The sequence below is a fragment of the Mangifera indica genome, chromosome 19 (assembly GCF_011075055.1).
Source record: "Mangifera indica cultivar Alphonso chromosome 19, CATAS_Mindica_2.1, whole genome shotgun sequence".
NCBI lineage: Eukaryota > Viridiplantae > Streptophyta > Magnoliopsida > Sapindales > Anacardiaceae > Mangifera > Mangifera indica.
The window spans coordinates 13,009,484-13,029,977 of record NC_058155.1 but is presented as its reverse complement, the minus strand read 5'-3'; the positions used below and the strand labels follow the sequence as shown (position 1 = coordinate 13,029,977).

The 20,494-nt window shown below is 36.0% G+C and overlaps 5 protein-coding genes across 7 annotated transcripts; 2 read left to right on the top strand and 3 right to left on the bottom strand.

Moving 5' to 3' along the window:
- The first annotated feature begins 2,518 nt into the window (after positions 1-2,518).
- Positions 2,519-5,674, top strand: LOC123203254 (uncharacterized protein At1g76660-like). Its single transcript, XM_044619552.1, has 3 exons — positions 2,519-2,761; positions 3,721-4,909; positions 5,298-5,674. Exons 1-3 carry the CDS (start codon positions 2,723-2,725, stop codon positions 5,543-5,545), a joined length of 1,476 nt encoding a protein of 491 aa, XP_044475487.1. The 5' UTR covers positions 2,519-2,722; the 3' UTR covers positions 5,546-5,674.
- Positions 5,675-6,106: 432 nt separating this feature from the next.
- LOC123202938 (endoglucanase 2-like) lies at positions 6,107-9,300 on the bottom strand. Its single transcript, XM_044619080.1, has 5 exons — positions 9,135-9,300; positions 7,817-8,106; positions 7,300-7,737; positions 6,778-6,916; positions 6,107-6,697 (listed from the first exon to the last, which is right to left on the bottom strand). Exons 1-5 carry the CDS (start codon positions 9,298-9,300, stop codon positions 6,195-6,197), a joined length of 1,536 nt encoding a protein of 511 aa, XP_044475015.1. The 3' UTR covers positions 6,107-6,194.
- A 586-nt stretch (positions 9,301-9,886) lies between these two features.
- Positions 9,887-12,151, top strand: LOC123203255 (L10-interacting MYB domain-containing protein-like). 3 transcript variants are annotated; one of them, XM_044619554.1, is made up of 4 exons: positions 9,892-10,038; positions 10,509-10,678; positions 10,931-11,263; positions 11,344-12,151. In XM_044619554.1, exons 3-4 carry the CDS (start codon positions 10,937-10,939, stop codon positions 11,938-11,940), a joined length of 924 nt encoding a protein of 307 aa, XP_044475489.1. In that variant the 5' UTR covers positions 9,892-10,038; positions 10,509-10,678; positions 10,931-10,936; the 3' UTR covers positions 11,941-12,151. The 3 variants fall into 3 exon arrangements, with proteins under 3 accessions (XP_044475490.1, XP_044475489.1, XP_044475488.1); XM_044619553.1 differs by having other exon boundaries at positions 9,893-10,038; positions 10,509-10,577; XM_044619555.1 differs by lacking the exon at positions 10,509-10,678 and having other exon boundaries at positions 9,887-10,038.
- A 739-nt stretch (positions 12,152-12,890) lies between these two features.
- On the bottom strand, positions 12,891-15,703 carry LOC123203256 (probable diphthine methyl ester synthase). Its single transcript, XM_044619556.1, has 7 exons — positions 15,177-15,703; positions 14,972-15,096; positions 14,467-14,696; positions 14,241-14,280; positions 14,033-14,124; positions 13,329-13,587; positions 12,891-13,227 (listed from the first exon to the last, which is right to left on the bottom strand). Exons 1-6 carry the CDS (start codon positions 15,324-15,326, stop codon positions 13,367-13,369), a joined length of 858 nt encoding a protein of 285 aa, XP_044475491.1. The 5' UTR covers positions 15,327-15,703; the 3' UTR covers positions 12,891-13,227; positions 13,329-13,366.
- Positions 15,704-17,241: 1,538 nt separating this feature from the next.
- On the bottom strand, positions 17,242-19,636 carry LOC123203253 (protein disulfide-isomerase LQY1, chloroplastic). The gene is made up of 5 exons (XM_044619551.1): positions 19,329-19,636; positions 19,143-19,226; positions 19,000-19,051; positions 17,616-17,772; positions 17,242-17,437 (listed from the first exon to the last, which is right to left on the bottom strand). The coding sequence occupies exons 1-5, from the start codon at positions 19,482-19,484 to the stop codon at positions 17,416-17,418; spliced, it is 471 nt and encodes a 156-aa protein (XP_044475486.1). The 5' UTR covers positions 19,485-19,636; the 3' UTR covers positions 17,242-17,415.
- Between the last annotated feature and the right edge of the window lie 858 nt (positions 19,637-20,494).

The following is a 20,494-nucleotide window of genomic DNA, read 5'->3' as shown; positions in this document are numbered from 1 at the left end:
TCCTGTGATGCAGGAGTAGATCAACTAAAAAATCATCCTAACTGGAAGATGAAGGTCTTTCTTTTTATTTGCTTTAAGGTATGTATGTGTATATATGTTTTATCATCTCCGTTTATTGAAAAATAAAATAAAAGTTTGCCCTCTAGCCTAGGAGACAATATTATATCAAATATAAATATAACATTGAAATCCATTATAAGTATTGTACGGAAATATATGTGTATTGTAGTATAAAGTTTAACCTTCTGTGTTCAGTACCAAGCAATCAGTCAACAAATATATAAAATCAATTGTATACATAGATTAATAAAAATGGATTGAATTCAATTAATTTGTTTTTCTATATTGGTTTGTAGGGTCAGGGTGTTGATAATTTGTATCAATAGTATCATACTAGTGATTGGAATTGTGATTGTGGGTTAAGAAGCCCAAAATGGGGATATAAAAAGTAACTCCGCCTGTGTTTGTCCTAACACAGCCGGTCCCAAGCCCGGATGAAGGAGGAGGGTGGGTGGTATAATTTTGATGTATTTATTTATTTTTTTCATTTGGAATAAATTGAGAGTGTTACTGACACTAAAATATTTAAAGTTTTCTTTCTTTCAATTTAAATGTTGTATCATATTATATTAAGAAGTATAATTCATATTTCAAATCATCAAATTATCAACAATAGTCAATGAAAAGTAAATACTTATACTTAAAAGAAAAATGAAGCAGAAATTTGTAAGATCTATTGTTGAGGACTTTGTGGAAAGGCTGGATTCAATTCTAATTCAAGTTGCGTTCGTTTTCATCTTTTAGATTCGAGAAAATCTCTCTTAATCAAGTTCGGATAGGATAGAACGCAGTCCCAGTTTGGGAATGATATTGAGATGAAGCAAATGTGAAAAGGAATTTGTTAATTAGTAGTTTGATACGAAGAAAGCAGCACCAATGCAAATGCCAAATTGATTTTCTCAAGTGAAAACTAAAAGAGAGGATGATTGGACAAGGCCAAAAGACTTGTACTTTTTAAGTACAGCGAAATTTTAAAGTTTTATTTTACAATTTTTAAAAATCTTAAAATATATTTATGAGTTAATTTTTATTTAAAATTTTAATTGGTATTAGTATTTATTCATATTTTCTTTTCTAGTTTTAAAATCTCACAATTTTTCTCATAATTTAAAATTTAAAAAGTGACAATTTTCTTCTAGAGTTTTTTCCCTTTCCCTTTGGTAATGATTTGTCATCTCTAATTATTGATTATCTTCCCTCTCATCTTTTCTCTCTCTTGGGTTCTCTTTCTTCTCTCTTCGAACAAAAAGAAGATTTATCGTTTTTGTCTTAAACAAAGACGATACATCTTTGTCTCAAACAAAAATAACATGTTTTTATCTCAGACAAAAACTGTTCGTTTTTATCTAATTTTGTCGTTGTCTCTGGTGAAGATGACCGAAACGAGAAAAGAGAGAGATTGAAAGGGAGAAAGGACAGTTGATGGCTAAAGATGGCGAATCCTCATCAAAAAGAAGAGAAAACAAACTCTAAAAAAAAATTTGTGAGTTTTTAAATATAAAAAAATATGATAAAACTTTAATTTATAAATTTTTTTAAAAAATAACAATTTTTTCTTTAATTATAATTAAGATTTTTAATAAAAATCTTAATGTTAACGTTCTTTCTTTAACTCATAGTTAAAAGGGAAGAGGACTATTTCCCACCCAAGTTTTAGCGTTATTTTAAAAGCATATCCACGTCTGATAAAAAATCCAAACACTCACTCATCTTTAAACCGTCGTTAAGTTTTTTGTTAAATATAAAGGTAAAACCATTATTTTACTGTTTACATTCAAGTTATATAATTTTATCGTATTTTTCCTCTCCGATTTTAAAAATTAACTTTTCCCCCATCCCCTAAACTTTGAAAAGTGACTTTCACCCCCCCAAATCCCAATTTTTTTTTCATTTTCCCTCCGGCCACCGATGACGACGTGGCTGGAGGGAGAGTGACGAGCGTCGTCTAGATCTAAACGACGCTAGTTGACCTTCACTGGACGACGGAGCGTCGTCCATTCTCTGGATGACAAAACGTCGTCTAAAATAGATAACTCTTTGTTATCTAGATCTAGACAATGGTCGTCCTTCTTGGATGACGATCATCGTCCAGAGGTGGTTGACCTCTGGACGAAAACTTCTCCGTCAGCGTTGGAGAAAGTGATTGCATTTTAGGGAAAAAAAATAAATTTTTTAAAACTTAATTCAAAGGATAAATGTTAGTTTTTCAAATTAAAAGGGATAAAATAAGATAAATTTTTAATTATTTAATATTATTGATAAAATAACAAATTTATCCTTTAATCCTAATAGAAAATATGTTGATGGTCCAAACAAACTAAACTTTAGATGAATAAGGGTAAATCTTGGTGGGAAATAGTCCTGTTCCCTAATTAAAATTCTCAACTAGTGTATTAATCCATTCGGTCACACCACTAGACAGACTCTTACTGTCTCTGACTATCTCCATCGCCGTAGTTATTTTCGCTTTAGTTTTGTCTTTCCTCTGTATTAATTAATTGAAAAAAATAAACAAATGGATCTTTTTCTCTCTCTTGTTGAGCAAAATCTACATGGTGTCAGCTTCTGATTAAAGTTCTTTTAAATGTGAGATTGAAGATTGAACTGAAGCTACTGCATCAGCATCCAACTCAACTCAACTGGCATCTCCCAGTATACTGTTATGGGGTCTGAGCAGAATAGATTCCCTCAGCAGGAAAGGGTATGCTCTCTCATTCTTCAATTTTGATCCCAGATCTGGCCTTTTCTTTTTCTTCTTATTCAGATCTGTCAATTTCTCCTTTCAATCATGGGCATTTTAACTAAGTCAGCTCAATACTTTATCTCTAATTCCTCTGTTTACCAATTTCTCATTTCACTAGGCAGGCTTAACTATAGTATCCAACTCTCTTTTAGATCTAATGCCAACAACTACAATGAAAAATTACTTCAGCACATACTCACTTCTAACTAGTATTCTCCATAATCCTTTTTCTGGTTTTCAACATGGAACAATGTGCTAGTCGTTTTGCATCGTCGTTACATCTCAACATATTGGCCTCTTCTCTAGCTCTCTTTTATTTTCGCCAAAACATTCAAATGCATTTGAATAAAAATATCCTATTGAGTCTTTAATCAATTCTACACTGGATTTAGTTGCTGATTCGTATTTTATTAATGTGATATCCCTAAGAGCAAAACACATCCAAGTAGCATCCCAAATGTGATATCCGTAAGAGCAAAACTCATAAGCTAGTCCCAAAATTTCCCTCAGAAGTGAAATGAATACTTGTAAATGATAAGCTACATGGTAATGTCACATATGATGAGAAATACATGAGATTTGAAGTTTGGGAATACTATGTAGGATTTATTGTGTTACTGTATTTTTATGCATTACCAGCTTTCATTTGTTATCGTGAAACTTACTTACTTGGACTGAATTATCTCCAATAAACTTAACACCTGACTAGCCAGATGGTATGTTGAGATCCTATGATTTGTTATGTGCATTTAGGTTATTGAAAGCCGTAATTGAACTTGAATTTCCGAATTCTGCACATTATGAGGAAAGACTTTCTAGCTGAATATAAAAAATGTTTCTGGGGAGTATGGTATTGATTGGATTTTTCTATTTTCATTGAACAATTTGGTCTGAATAGTGCTTGACTTTATTGACAGCGAAAAAGATGGGGAGGATGCTTGGGGGCTTTCTCTTGTTTTGGGACACAGAAAGGTGGAAAGCGTATTGTGCCTGCATCTCGTATGCCAGAAGGCAATGCCTCTGCAGCCCAGCCGAATGGACCTCAAGCTGCTGGGTTGGCCAATCAAGCTACAACACTGGCTCCATCACTTCTGGCTCCACCTTCTTCGCCGGCATCTTTTACAAATTCTGCACTTCCTTCAACCGTTCAGTCCCCCAGTTGTTTCTTGTCATTATCTGCTAATTCACCTGGAGGTCCTTCATCCACAATGTTTGCCACCGGTCCATATGCCCATGAAACACAACTGGTTTCACCTCCTGTTTTCTCCACTTTCACAACTGAGCCATCCACTGCTCCCCTCACTCCTCCCCCAGAGTTGGCACATCTCACTACTCCCTCTTCACCAGATGTGCCTTTTGCTCGGTTTCTGACGTCCTCCATGGATATAAAAGGTACTGAAAAGTCCAATTATATTGCTGCAAATGATCTTCAAGCAACATATTCACTTTATCCTGGAAGTCCTGCCAGCAGTCTTATATCACCTAATTCAAGGAATTCTGGTGAATGCCTATCATCATCCTTTATAGAACAAGACTTCCCTTCCCACTGGGATCCTTCAGTTTCTCCCCAGAACGGCAAATATTCAAGGAGTGGTTCTGGTAGACTCTATGAGCATGACACCACTGGTGGCTCCAGAGTCTCTCAAGATACAAACTTTTTCTGTCCTGCAACATTTGCACAGTTCTATCTGGATCATAATCCACCATTTCCTCATACTGGTGGGAGGTTAAGCGTTTCCAAGGATTCAGATGTTTACTCCAGTGGTACAAATGGTCACCAGAACAGGCACCCTAAAAGTCCCAAGCAAGATGTTGAAGAACTTGAAGCTTACAGAGCTTCATTTGGATTCAGTGCAGATGAAATCAGCTCTACTACTCAGTATGTGGAGATTTCTGACATAATGGAAGACTCGTTTACCATAACACCTTTTACCTCAGATAAACCTGCACTTGAGGTTAGTGTAAAATCTGGCCAGGTGGAAGATGGACAAAAATCACAGAGAATGGAGACAAAGTTCCTGGGTCAGAAAAGCATTAGATCAGACTCAGATATTATTGATGCTGGTGATTGCAATGAACTAACAATATCATGCGATGGATATGAAGGTGAACTATCATTATTTGATCTAAATTTACTCCATATCTGTTTGTGAAAAGCCATTTTGAAAGAAAGTAAATGAAAATTTTGAGTCTTAGAGAAGCAACCTTCAATCTGTAATTTATTTCCTGCATTTAGTAATGAACAGCCATCAAAGTCTACCTTATGTGTTTATATCATTTCTTTAACTGCAAGTAATGTGGAGCCTTTTTGTGCATGCAACCTAGATTTTATTGAATGTGGAAGCATCGGCCAGTTACATTAGTTTCTTTTGAAAACATGATGAATCACTTTGCCTAACTCTATATTCCCAATATAGCCTTCCAAAGGTTTTCAAATTCATCTTTAATTTATCTCCTTTCTATTATTGAGTTTCCTGCACACTGTTACCTGCAGGCAATAATAATCTTTCATTGCACAAATTAGAGAATAAACCAAGGAGGCAACCTACTGATGTCTCTGGGTCAAGCACACCTGGTAATCATATTCTCACCAACGAAGAAGATATTTTTTCAAAGATGGGATCATCATCTAGAATCAGCAGAAAATATCACCTAGGTATGTCAAGTTCTGATGCAGAAATTGACTATAGGAGAGGAAGAAGCTTAAGAGAAGGTAGAGGAGATTTCGCGTGGCATGACTGAGGATCAGATCAGAAACAGAAACATTTTATCATTTGTTTCTCATATGTATTAATATTGTGGTTTCTTATGTCGAACTTTTCTGTCTAGAGATCAATGTGATGGATGGAATGATCTTAACCTGTGATCTAACCATTTCTCCTGCTCTCGCTCTCCTCAGGTGTAGCCTGATGTTTGGTGATTGGTGAGTGTATTTTTCAGTGGTCCTGCACATTCTGCTTCTCTATAAGCTATCTATGTGAATGTGATGCGTGTGTGTGTGTGTGTATATATATATATATATATATGTGTACAGACACGTGCGCACACACACACATATGTGTATGTATGTATATGGTTGGTCAAATGCCATACTTTCTTCGTTATTTTCAGATGAAAATTGCTCAAGGTCAAGTCACACTGTTACCATTGCTACCATTCTAGATTATTTATGATCAAAATGTTTCCTTACGTCATATGTATTGATAAACAGAAACGAATGAGTATCCTCACTCGACCAAAATGATGTCTACGTGGTGAATCAAATTGTCGTGCTTTTGATTATGCATGATAAGTGGTGGGAAAGAATTCATAATTGTTTGAACAATTTAATTAAAATTGTTTATTACAAGATAAATAAACTCTGAGCCAAGCAATTGAAAGACTAATTAATTTAAGGGAAAGATTTGTCTACAGACTGAGAGGAAGTGACGAGACTTGAGAGAAGACCAACAAGAAGAGCAGTATTATATGTGGTTGGTTCCCCTTGCATTGAGTTGTTACGATCATCAATATATGTTTCGTTGAGAAAAGGTCCACCCACAAGTGCTCCAGCAGCTTCATTTGGATTGGGTTGAGTTGACTCGAGCCACTTGAACCCATCGGAGCAACCAGTGTTTGCATCAGCGGGGATTGATGCCCCTCTATGGTGCACATATTTTGGGAAATTCTTCCCATAACCAACAACATAGCTCATCGAGTTGGGATTGTCACCTAAAACATAATCAGCCTGTAGTTTGGCAAAGTCCCGAAGATCTTGTGGTTTGAAAGTTTTTCCTTCACATGTTAGCTCAGTATTATCTGATGTTTCCATGTAGTCACTATATAGAGTAGCCAAAAATGCAGACGCAACAGGATGTTGTAGTGCATTCCATTCACTCACCCATATAAGACCACCTGCAACATTTTTGTAACAAAATATATACATCTTGGTAGTAAAATAATAATTAAATAAAAAGAAGATCACATCACTTTACTTCTTGTTCTACTATCTGTGGCTGTTGGGGAGTCTGGTAGAAGACCGCACATGACAATCTCAGCTGTTTCCTTATACATCTCAAGTTGAGTATCCGAGCCCTCCTCTCCACCAAAGAAGCACACCCTGGATAATAAAACCTGTACCCACCAACTAATTAAGGAGAGCAATGGTAATTAATGACCTGCTTTTACAAAGTTTATCTTATCTTAATTTGTTTATACATTACTGCTAATAGGAAACATAATAATCTCCATGGTAATCCCTTCACAGTATATACGACAAACTTTCGGGTTCAAAGAGGGAAGTTGCCACATAGACGACGACCATTATATCTTTTGTGTTTCTCACCATCTAATATACAAAGTTTATCCTGTTTTCTTATGAGTGAGATATACTTTTAACTACTACGTACGTAATGTTAACAAGGTAATGACAGATATTGTTTAGTGTTTTACATCCTCGATCACCATTGTCATAGATATGATGGCCAAATATATTTTATATTGTTATATGAATATACCTGGATTCCTGGGAGCTTGTTGTCCCAACTAAACCAGCTCGGATTTCCCCAATTAGCATAGTCATTTGCGGTTTCGCCAGTCACATATTGGAGATATTTTCTTTCCTTTGTGGCATGATAGAGCCAGCTAGATGCCCATAAAAGCTCGTCCCCATATCCTGTTGAATTGTAGTATTTCTGGGCTTGGGGAACGCTGGTACTGTAAGTTCCTCTGTATTTGTCGGCAAAAGCAAACAATTGTTTAGCATGCTTGAGAAGGTTGGATGAATATGTGGAGTCAGTGTTCTTGAACACTATAGATGCTGCAGCCAATGCTGCTGCAGTCTCAGCAGCAACATCTGATCCAGGAGAAGTTTTGTTGACCTGAGAGAGTGGTTTCTTGTCGTTTATGCTTTCGGGCCGTCGCCAACATTTATGGTCCTTATCAGCATCACCAACCTGGAGGAGATATAAAAATAAATGAATAATATTATTAAAATTAAATGAGATGGGTTCTTTCAGATGAGATGGTAGAAACCTGAACATAGAGCGTATTCTGAGAAGGATGAGAATTGACAAGGAAGTCGGTAATCCACTTGAGAGAGTCTTGAGCCTGCTTCAACACATCCAAACCGGTGGCACTCATCCGAGATCCACGCTCAAGGATGGACCACGACAACACAGTAGCGGTAAACGCCATGGGAAAACCGAATTTGACTGCATCCCCTGCATCATACATGCCTTGCGACAGATCCAAGTTGACATCATTTCCATCTTTAAGCCCCGAATCCCCTCTCCATTTTATCTTGTTATTCACCAGCTTGCCCGCTGTATCCAGTTAACATCCAATAAAAGGGAAAACATATTCCCACCCAAATTTTAGTCAAATTTAAAAGTGACACCCACGGGAAATGAAAAGCCCAAACTTTCACCCATAACTAAATTTTTGTTTTTTTTTTTTTTTCTGTTAAATGAATGGGTAAAATACTCATTTTATTGTTTATATTAAAAGTTATAAAATTTATTACTTTTCCCTCCCCCAAGGTTTTAGAACTAATATTTCACCTTTACCTAAAGTTTTTAAACTTTAAAAAATAACATTTTCACCCCCCAAACAGAGGGTTTCTATATTTTTCAAAACTCAGTTGCCCCCTCATAACTTTCAAAAACAGCAGTTTCACCTCCACTCTTCAACTTCATCTTCTGGCGTCGTCTCCGACCTCTTCTTTCTCCTGGTGCGACGATGGTGTGCGATGAAGAGATCTTCATCTCCTTGTCGCACAACCCAGATAACGAAAGATGATGCTTCGTCATCCTTTGTCGTTACGTCTAGACGACGAGACAAACAATGAAGGACGACGAAGCGTTGTCCTTCGTCTGTTCTTCTAGATCTGGATGACGTTTCGTCGTCCAGATCTAGGTGACGAAAGTTCGTTCTTCGTTGTCCCTTGTAGTTGAAGAAGAGAGATCAATGGAAAGCGTTGGCCATCGGTGGTGGCCGGAGAACGAAACAAACCCTAGAGGCGAAATCTAAACTTTTCAAACTTTGAGGATGAGTTGAAGTGTTAGTTTTTAAAACCTAGAAGGATAAAATGATAAAATTTTAAAATTTTAAAATTTATAAGTAAAATAACAATTTTACTCTTATCTCTAACTAAAAATTTAGACGACAGTTTGGTCATAGGTGAGAGTTTGAGTTTTTCATCTCTCGTGAATGTGATTTTAAAATTACGCTAAAATTTAGGTGGGAAATAGTCCTCTTCCCCCACTAAAAATGATATTCATGTTATATATATAAAATATATATACGCGCACACACTTACACCAAAGGATGAAAGAAAGATTAAGAAACATACATTTTTGAACGTCAAAGAATTGCATTGCCACTTTGAGGGCATCACCGTACTTGGTATCCACAGTGTCATTGTCAGAGGTTTTTTTAGCGTAATAAATTCCAACCGTGACTGCAGCGGTCACTAACAATACCGCAAAACAGAAGCGGCAGCACTTTTGAGAGGCCATTCTGCCAGCCAAGTTTCGGTTTTGATCACTCAAAATCTAAAAATCACAATGTGGATATATGTCGAAATCAGCTAGGCCGGGTTCTTGAACAGAACCCAATCTAAGACGAGGAAACGCGGTTGTCACCACCAAGCTTGATTTACGTTATAAATTTACGTAGAAACTCAGGCCTGGCTCTCCGCCAAAGTATGATTATTTCTTCCGTTGGTTATTTTTTGAAAGCCAATGACTATACGGACGTAATTGCCGGGAGAAATAATGAGCATTGACTGCGTCAAAAGGCCGCATTTTTTGGTTTTATTAAAAAGGTATAATTACATCACATCACATTACATTACAAGTTTCGTTTGCCATCAAATAACTTCAGTCAACCAAAAGCAATGAAGACATAAAACTCATTTCAATTTTTTTAAATTTTATATAATATTTATTAATTAAAAGTTTTTTTAATTATTAATTGTAAATTAAAAATTGTAAGTTATGTGTGCAAGTTCTGCACATATAATGATGAATGAATTCTACTTGTTCGAATTATATAGCGAATTACAGATACAGTTTCTAATATTGACACAGCCAATGTGTTAATGACATGTTTCCTTTACTTAAGTTTCCTCGCTTGCCCAATAAATATTTTTATTTAATATATATATATATATATATGGTTATAGACGGGATTGGAGGCAAAGACAGGACACCTCTCTCGCCATTCTCCGGTTTCCCAGCAAAATCTCTGGTCAGGTAAACAAACCTTCATCAATGTCCTTCTCTGGATTATTAACATATCATTAAACTCTTTTCTTATTGTCGGCCATTTTAAATTTTTATCTTCCCGGTATTTAGATTGTACCGGAGATTCCAGAGGATATTTTCTGTATATAGACCATTTATAAAATCAAGTTGATTTATTTCCGCATATAAGCTTTTTTAACAGAAAATAGCTTTTGATTGTTGTTGGGTTAGTATTGTTTTTGTCTTTTGTTTTAGGGTTTAAGGTTGTGGGCAATTGGGTATGTGAGTGTTTCTTATTATTTTTTTCTCTGGCATTTTTTCACTCGCTGAGTATTTTTATCCAATTGATATCTGCTGGATAAAATGAAAGTAGATTGTTTGCTTATCATGTTCGTTTGGCTTTATCCAGATTGTTTCACTTTTTTTTTTTTTTAATCAAATGATGAATAATTATTTGATTTTATGATGTATATTTTCAGAGTAGAAGCTCAACTCATATTGCACATGCACCTCCTAAAGAGATCATCTGGGTGGAAATTCAGCTATAGGTGTTGAATTTTAATGAGTGTCTCCGGACATTACCATCTAAATTTTCTCATTCTTACTTCCCTTTGCTTTTGAGTGAATAAGAAATTGTATGTGTGTTTAGGTAAATGTATTTTTTTGCTACAGCTAAATATATAAGTTGTATATATTTGTTGAAGCTCTGATAGTTTGTTATTAAGCGAAGCACTCTTTGCTCTGGTACTTGATGTTGTCTTTACTCACTATCCAATCATTGCTTGCAAGATTTCCTCAAACCATGCATATGAGAGATAAACTGTTGGTGCTCTTTAGCTAGGTGGTTTGTAATTATTTTGCTTTATTTGTATGTCATGATTTCTGAATGTGAATCATGTAGTTGTGGATGGATAGTGAAGTCGGTCAACAGCATAAGCAAGAACGTTCAAGAACAAGGTGGACAGCATCACTGGATAAGGTATTTGCAGACCTGGTGATCAAGCAGATTCAACTGGGGAACAGACCAAATAATGTTTTTGATAAGAAGACTTGGAATCATATTCGTGATGAGTTCAACAGGCAAACAGAACTCAACTTCAATAACAACCAATTGAGAAAGCACCTAGATGTCCTTCGGGCACGTTACTACAATCTGAAGTCTGCTTATAATCAAAATGACTTTGCCATTGAGGACTCTTGTTGCATTGGATTTGACCTATGGGAAGACATTGCGGTGACTTCTTTACTTCTGGGATTTGACATATTTTTCTTTTAACTGATATTTCTCTGTGTCCTAATAGATTGTTCTTGCAGGCACAGCCCAGGCCAGACACCATTAAAGTAAAGGACTGCCCAATATATGACCAGCTGTGTGCAATATTCACTGATACATCAGCAGATGGGAAATATGCCCAATCAAGTCACTTTGAAGGAATTGACAAATCTTTTAGGGATAATAACGTTGTCTTAAATTCAATCCCAGAGGCTGAAACTGAACATCACAAGAATCCATCATCTTCAAGGTTGATACAAGGAAATACGTTGTCACCAGAGAAGGTGAAGAAGAATATAGCAGAGAGAAAAGGGAAACAACCATCTGAGACACGAACTTCCTTGGGTCAAAGTAGCAGAGACCAAGAAATTCTTAAAGTCATGGCTGGAGCTATGTTAGAGATGGTTGCTGCCTCAAAGTTGAGGACAAGGATAACAACACAGATTGATGAAAGATATAGTATAACTAATTGCATTAAAGCACTGGATGAGATGGAAACCATTGATGAACAGCTCTACTTTGCAGCATTGGACCTCTTTGATGACCCCAACTTAAGGGAAACCTTTATATCTTTGAAAGGTGATAAAATAAGATTGACTTGGTTGCAAGGGAGGTGTGGTAAAAATATACGCATGTAGTTTAAGCTAGGGGATGGAGTTTGGGCGTTTGGAAGTGTGAAAAAATCTTGAAATAGTTTAGTTTCGGCATAGCTAGCTTGTTCGTATTGTGGCATCAAAGATTAATGATATCTGGTGTTCATGCACAACCATGCAATTTGGAAACTTCTAGTTGTGCCTTTATAAACTATGTAAGATGTGAGTGTCCAACAATGAAAAGGCCTTTGGACCATGTAAATTGCAGTATTATTGAAAAAGAAATACTGTGAGATCCACTGATACTTACTGAAAAGGATAAGTGAGTCAAGCTTGAATAAAGGTTTGTTCAACTTAAATTTATAAATGACAAGTTTTAACTGATTTGAACTATGAACAGTGATACTAGAGAAGAAAATGAGTTGCAAAGGAGAAAAAACAAAAAGAATTGTCAGGGTAGAAGTAGAATCACCAGATTAAAAGTTTGAGAAGAAAAACTGTTGAATAAAAAGAGTTTTAATAAATAATTGTCTATGAGACCTCAAACTCAAGTCGTAGCCATTGAACTAGTTTTAGATTTAGTTTAGTTTAAACAAACCAAACATAGATTTGAACACAAGCTGCCTTGGCTTGAATCCACCGTTAACGGAGACCACTACATTTTGCTTTATGGACTAAGTCACAGCAGTTTGATAGCGGGAGTGGTAATCAAGGGTGCTGACACATTTACCGGTAGTTTAATGGCTGTGTTTTCAATTTTTACTTTCTTTGTATCTCATTCTAGTAGCTCTACTATGCTAAGATATAAATATTTAAAAAGCATAAACTCCTTGGCTGTTACCAAAAGTGCATCACTAGCAGGTTAATCTGTTAACAAGCATTCTATTTAAGATCTGTCTTTCACCCTTTTTGTTTGGCTATTTCCACTGCACTTCATTATTAACAATAACATATGCCCTATTGAATGTTAAACATTAGGTTCATGCCACCAAAACTTAACAGTACAAATAATCATTCACTAATGTCGGTCAATAAAAAATAATAATATCGAAAAACAACTCATAATCCACAAGCCTTCATAGAACCAATTACATGGAGCAATAAAAACTTATGATACATCATACAGACACAACTTAAAAAAAGATCTCTTGTTGCGAGGATATTCAGCTGCAGGACTTCACACTAATCATAAAGTAGAAAGACTGATAAAAGGAATACATTTTTCTTTCATAAATTGATAAATATGATTTCCTCTTTGCCACTCTCATATCGTCCCAAAAATTATAAATTCTTGTTACTGCTCCATTTGCCACTGTTAATGTGTGCAATGGCCTGCATAAACGGGTAAAATTGAACTACAACATGATAGGTTCTCAACAATTTTTTAGAAGCACAACACATTTGCAGTTAAGACATAAGAATCAGAAAGTAACCATTTGTGTATATGTATCATCTCCTGTTACAGTCATAATCAAGCAGTCTCACTGTTATTTTTTGGATGAATATCCTCTTTCAGCCTGTAAAAATCTAGCATTTCTTCTTCCACCGGATGTGTCTTGCCTACTACAACTAGACAATGTAAAGGTGGTCCAAAATCAACCATCTGAAGTTGAGCCATTGTACCAGCAACAATCATCTGATCCTCACTGCCAAGCCGAGCAAACCCCACACAATCGGTGTCTTCGTTGAATGCTACCAAAAGAAGAGAAAAAGAGGAGAAGAAGAAATGCTAGAGTTAGTACAAATTATTTGAATTCTTCTACTTTAAAACTAGAATTTTGAGACATAGCCAATCTGAGATATAATTGCAATGCAACTCATAGTTTCAGCAGATGAGAAAAACAGAAGGCAGCTTTGCCGCTCACAACATATGGTTGTCTTACATCCATTGGATATGATGCCCAGACAACGAAACCCAACTTGAGAACACATTAAATAAAAACAAATTAAACAAATGAGTCCAAAGCATCTTTCATAGTTGATATATTTTGGATCAACAAGACTATCATGATCCTATTCATTTACATTTTCAGACCCACTGTACAGTTCACCTAACTTGTTAATTAGACCAAATGTTTCAAATCAAGAAGGAAATCTTTAAAAAAACATTGAGGTAATTGTAATTCATCATACTTACCAGATTCTCCTCTAGTTTGCTCAACCTCCAAAAGTTGCTCAATGGCAGTGTTGATTGTCATAAATCTGGGTGGTTCATATTGCTTCTTTCCCCTGAAGAAGTTCAACAGGTAAACCAAAAAATGTAATCAGTACAATGTAGAACTGTATGAATGATAACTTGATAAGAAGCATTGTATAATACTTCTATGCTAAAAGTCGATACAGACCTGCACAAAGATTCAAAAGAAGGTTCTTTGACACGTATATCTGTAAAGATGAAAAAACAATTGTGAGCGTTTGCTATACATGCATAAGTCTTATGATTTTTCTCTTTACCTGATCAGGAAGGAAGAGTTAAAAACAAGAATAGTTTTATGATTTGAGTAATTGGTATTATTACTAACATATAAAAGACCCTTCAAGTTTATTGAGAATAAAAGAAGATATCCTCACCTAACAAGCAGAGAGTGTGCAACCCAAGAGAACGATTTCTCTGAATTTTCTCATAAAAGCTATCAGGTCTCCAAGTTTCAGTGAAAAATGGAATTGAAACTGTCTCTCCATAGCGGTAAAGTTGTAACCCACAAATTCCAACAGCATTCATCACTGATGCATTATAAACAACCTGGACCTGAATCCCCAACTTCCTGGCGCGCACAACCAGATCACTATGTGTTGTGGCTCTGCATCCCAAACCAAATAAGAAGGCCGGGAAAGCAAGAAAACAAAAGTTGATAAAGAAAAAACCCACAAAACATAAAAAGACACAAGCCCCACATTAAGTAAAGAAGATCCCAAATAATTCTCAAACCAAGTTCCACCGAAACAAAAATTGACTACAATACAATCATAAGTCAAATTGAAGGGAAAATAGAATTTAGATACTTGAGGCATTTGTCAAGCTCTCCAAAATATCACAAATTCCGGTAATGAAGAAATGAAAAGCAATTAAGAATACCCAAAGGGGTCACCAACAACCAAAAAAGCCACGTCAGAGAGTCGAGCTTCTGAGAGAATAGCATCAGCCTTCTCTTCTACCATTTCTCTATCAGCCACAGTAACTGGAGTTCCATAAAGCTTTTCCTGACAAAAGAAACAAGTTTAGGGGTTTAGAGAAAGCAATAAAAAGTATAGAGTGAAAGTAAGGTGAAATTTGAAAATACCAGAGTGAAAATTCCATCCGTAGAAAGACCAAAAGAGAGAAGAGAAGTGTAGGCTTCAATGTAAACCTTCTCGCATTTTCTAACTGCTTCTAAACCTCTTAAAGTAATGTCTTTCTCGTCACCCAGTCCAAGACCTATTATGTATAACATCTTTCTCGTCTCTGCTAAACCCTAACAACTCCCTACTTTACTAACTCAAAGGAAACGAAGACAAGGGAAAAAAATAACCGAAGACGCAGGTTTATCCAGCGAACAAGAGAGATCAGAAAATGGCCAGGAGTTTGAAACTATTGACGAAATGCTACGTCAACAAGTTACCAAGTCGCAGAAAAAGATCATTTGTGTGGCTTGAAGTCGATTCCCTTGTCTTTTGGTATTTTGAGCTCCGAAAGAGGGAGGGGTTTTGGTACGAGTAGTTTTATTATTATATTTTAACCTTATCAATGGGCAATGAACTTTATACAAAATATTCAACGAAATAAAAATTTTTTTTTTTTCATGACCTGCAACAATTATTACAAAATTATGTAAAACAACATGCTAATATTATTTATAGTTGGGAGAAGGACTATTTCCCACCCAACTTTAGATCTTATTTCAAAATGTCACCCACGACAGATGAAAATCCACTTTTTTCACCCATGAACTGTTAATATGGATGATTTCCATTTGCAGAAGGGTAAAAATTTTACCCTTGTTAGATGAAATGACAAAAATACCCCTCAATTTAGTCAACAAAATTCATCCAAAAATTGATGTAAGGGCTTTACCATTCACCCCCCTTAGGTTTTAGAAACTAACATTTCACCTTACCTAAAGTTTTTAAACTTTGAAAACTAACATTTTCACCCCCAAACCTAGGGTTTCCATATTTTTCAAAATGCAGCCGCCCCTCATAACTTTCAAAACTAGCATTTCACCCCCAACGGCTCAACTTCATCTCCCGATGTCGTCTCCGGCGTCGTCACCGGCCTCCTCCTTCTCCTGGTGCGACGGTGGTGGTGCGATGAAGAGATCTTCATCTCCTCGTCGCACGGTGCGACGAAGAGACGGAGATCTCTTCGTAGCACGATGTGACGAAGAGACAGAGATCTCTTCGTCGCACCACCGTGCGACGAAGAGTCTCTCTTCGTCGCTCCACCCAGACGACGAAGGACGACTCTTCGCTGTCCTTCGTCGCTCGTTGCGTGGTCCAGAGGCTACGACGAAGCATCGTCCTTCATCTGTTCTTCCAAATCTGGACGAGATCGGTCGATTACGTCGGCCGTCGGTGGTGGCCGGTGAAGGAAGCAAACCCTAGAGGTAAAATCTAAACTTTTCAAACTTTGAGGATGGGTTAGTTATTAGTTTTTAAAACCTGGAGGGGGGAAACGATAAAGTTTTAAGGTTTTAAAAAGTAAATAACGATTTTGCCCCTGTCCCTAACTGAAAAATTGGATGACAGTTTGGCCATGAGTAGAAAAAATGGATTTTCATCTGTCGTGGGTGGTATTTTGAAAAAGCATCTAAAGTTGGGCGGGAAATAGTCCTTCTCCCTTTATAGTTTGATTGAATTTACAATCAAACGATCCTATTTGGCTTTAAAACACTGATTTTGCATAGTAAACTAGGGAGTAATATTACCGCATGATGATTCTGTTTGCCCTAAAGCACGCACACACACACATATGTGGCATCTGTCTCTTTATTTATATGGCAAAGGATTATTTTCCCGTTTAAGATAAAAATATAAAAATAAAATTATTATTTTAATAATAATATTAAAAATATATATAAATTAATTATATTTTCTCTTCAAATTTTAAAATTAGATACTTTACTTTTAAGTTTTAATTTTGAAAAATAATTTTTTCACTACATATCCCTAGGTTTTTGCCTCTCCAGCGATGGCCACCATCTTCGTCCTCCTTTCTCCCTCTGTCATTGCCAACAACTCCAATGATATATGAAGAAGCTTCATCAACGATGAACCGAAAAAAAAATCAAGACTATCATGTTCTGTTGAAACAGCTACAACCCGTCGTGTTTCTGTCGCTGAAAATTGTACCACAAATTGTACATCATATTATGACAAAAGAAGGGAAAAACATATTCTTATAAATAAATAAGGTGTTTCACAAAAAAGAAAGAAAGAAAAGAAAAGGGATTGTTCCATCTTTCCTCGGTGCTCAACTTTGGCCTCTGTTACTTGTTAGCTGCCTAGACTCCAAAACCATGGCAAGCATTTTCTTGTTGATCTTCAGTCATCATCTTTGAATTCTCTGTATAATCGAAACAGACACTCTTATTAGCCATATGCTCCAAAAGTACCAAAAACCAAATATTGAAATTTTAGGATAAAATAAGCAAATTGTAATCCAGACCATCTTCAAACAAACCCAATTATATTATTCTTGAATGATAGTGCAGAGAAACACTAGCACCACATGAAACTCATACCTGCGATCAAGATATCGAGGTTGAATTCCAGAGCCTTGACAAGTGGTGCATGTCAAAGAACCTGCACCGTCACAATTGATGCACCGTGATACTTCTTTTTCATCCCCACCTAGCTCCACAGTAACATTGCCGCTTCCCATACAAAATCTGCATCTCTCTATACCACCAAATTAAGTTTTCAGATGGTGAATATTAGCGACATCTCTCAATACACCAAGAAAAATATGTCCATTTTGCTTCATGTAGATTTCACTGGTACATTAAAAATGTTGAATGAAATGTCATTCACTCACACAGATGGTACCAAAAACTTGAAAAGAAAGAATTTCTTGAAGTAAAATCAAATTCCATAAGGCTTCTGATTCATGGATGCTACTCTTTTATATGATTAATGCATGCCCTAAAATCTACGCAAATTTAAAAGAATCTATTCCATTTCCATGTGACAGCTACATACACCCCCGTAAAACAAGCGTATGATCGGGAAACAGCACTCTATTTTCTTGGAAAAGGAGAAAAATTGCCCTCAAAAGTCAGAGAGGTGAATTATACACATTCACATAAAACTATCACACTAAGAGAACTCTATGAACTCATATGCAAGTTTTGAAGTTGAATAGCAGCTCTTCACTTATCTCTACTAGATAGCCGAGCATTCTAAAATAATGGTGCTTTTCTCATTATAAAAAGCTTCCTAAATCCCAAGTTACAAATTGATTATTTGACAGCTTAAGAATATTAATAGCCGAAAAATTAAAAAGCCATATAAAATTTAAAATAAGATTGCTGAAAGCAAAGAGGATTTGCCACAGCCACATTGGTAAGTTATGGTTTTCTCAATGTAAACTGGTAATTCAACCTTATTTAAGTATATGCTAACTAAATTGCAAAATGGAATTCAAGAAATCTAGCCAGTGCACTTTAGGCTGGCTGAGGAACTTAACCCATGGACAAGGCTAATAATTGGATATATAATAGTAGCAATGATTATAGAAATATGAGATATGTATATGAAATGGAAGGAGACAATTACTTTAGTTTGTCTAAAGAGTAAGACAGAAGAAACTACAAGCAAATGTGCAACACATAAGAGTTGCTGCTTCCCTTTGCGTCCTTAGGAAGCCTGATCATAAAGCTTTCATTTTTATATATTGTTTTAGAAGTGCATATCATAGTAAGCAAACAGCCGCACAATGTAGCAGCTAGCAAGAGTAGAAGACCGACTGGGCCAAAAGTAGCAAATACATATCAAACGGGTAACATTGATTGTGAGTTTGTGACAACTAGACAAGTCATGCCCACTTATCAGAGGAATTATTCAGTTAAATAATTAGGCAATACATGGCCACCCCATGAGAATCTCAAGAAGATAGAGTAAACATACGAGCACCGGAACCACTGCAGGGGAAGCACGGCTGAGTATTTTCTCGCTTAGCCTGCAGCCAATAGGCAAATTTTTCCTCTCAATATAAAACTTAAGAAAAAATTAGAAACCGCAAAATGATTAATCTTGAACGAAAAACTTACAGCATTGTCGATTTGGGTTTCATAAAACATTGGAATACCAATCCCAACAGCGATGCTCACAAACCCAACTGATATTGCCACTACCTGGATATGTTATATAATGTAAATTACTTGCTCTCACATTTTAAGTACATCATATATATTTTTACAAAAAAAAAAAAAACACTAGGAGAAGGAGTTACGGACCGTGTTTTGATCAAGATCGATAGCTCTAATGCGTGGATAGGACGGTGGTGACAGTCGGTTTCTCGCAGAAAAAGAAGCAGTGGAATGTGAAGAAAGCTTTAGAGGACACAAAAGAAATGGAGAGTGAAGACAAGTAACAGAAGATGGTATTGACATTTTTTCTATAATTTCAGTTGAAGTGTGTTTTTGAGGCAGAAGATTTGAGACGGGTTGCTTACAGGAACAGCCCCCTGCCCTGTCGATTTGGATATGTGGATGACAAGCTTAACAGAGAGTTGGTGACTTGTGTATCACAAACACTACGCATGGCTCTCAAGTCTCAACTTTCTATTTTTATGGGCTCTCTGTCTCTGCACTTGAATCAGCCCAATTTTTATTATTTCATTTTCAAGAGGCCCAAGGCTCTCTTTTCCCAAATGGATGAAGAGGACCTTGCTTGATTTTTCTTTGACCAACAAATCTCCATCTCTTTGAAACTGGGTCTTCACGTGACCCAAGCTGGCTCGGACTCAGACCACAACTCATTGAATGATCTAAGTTCATGTGAGAGAATTTTCAGTTTTACATCCAATGGAGTCAGTTTGATTTAACCGAGATATCAAGAAGTCATTTGTATGTTCAATTTTTTGGTTATTTTTTATTTTCTTTAGGTTTTTGTCTAACAATTATTCTTCTTTATTTTTGATAATATTCTTTTTTTAATAGTTTTTTTTTATGAACTCACCATCAATTGAGTGAGATGTACTCAAATTAACTCTTATTTAACTTTGATTCACTTTAAATTTACCGATATTTGAAACTAAAAATAAAGTTGGAAAGACAATCTCTTAACCTTTTTGTAATGATATGGAAATCAGAAATAAAATAGAATAGCAGAATTGAATCCTAAAATAATGTTTTCCCGAGTAGTATCATGGAAGCAACGCATATGTAATATACTAATATGTTGTTTGACCATGGCAAAGTGTGAATCATTAGGATCCAACGGATCTATTTGTTTAATTCCCCAACGTCTCCTTACGTAGATTTGGTAAACTCAACACAGTGAATGTGAAATTCATGGAGAGAAAGAGGGGTTGAATTGATGGTATGAAGAAAGATTGAGAGTGACAGGGCACCAAACAAATATAATTGAGAGCACGTGAGATGAGAGATAAGAGCCTTTG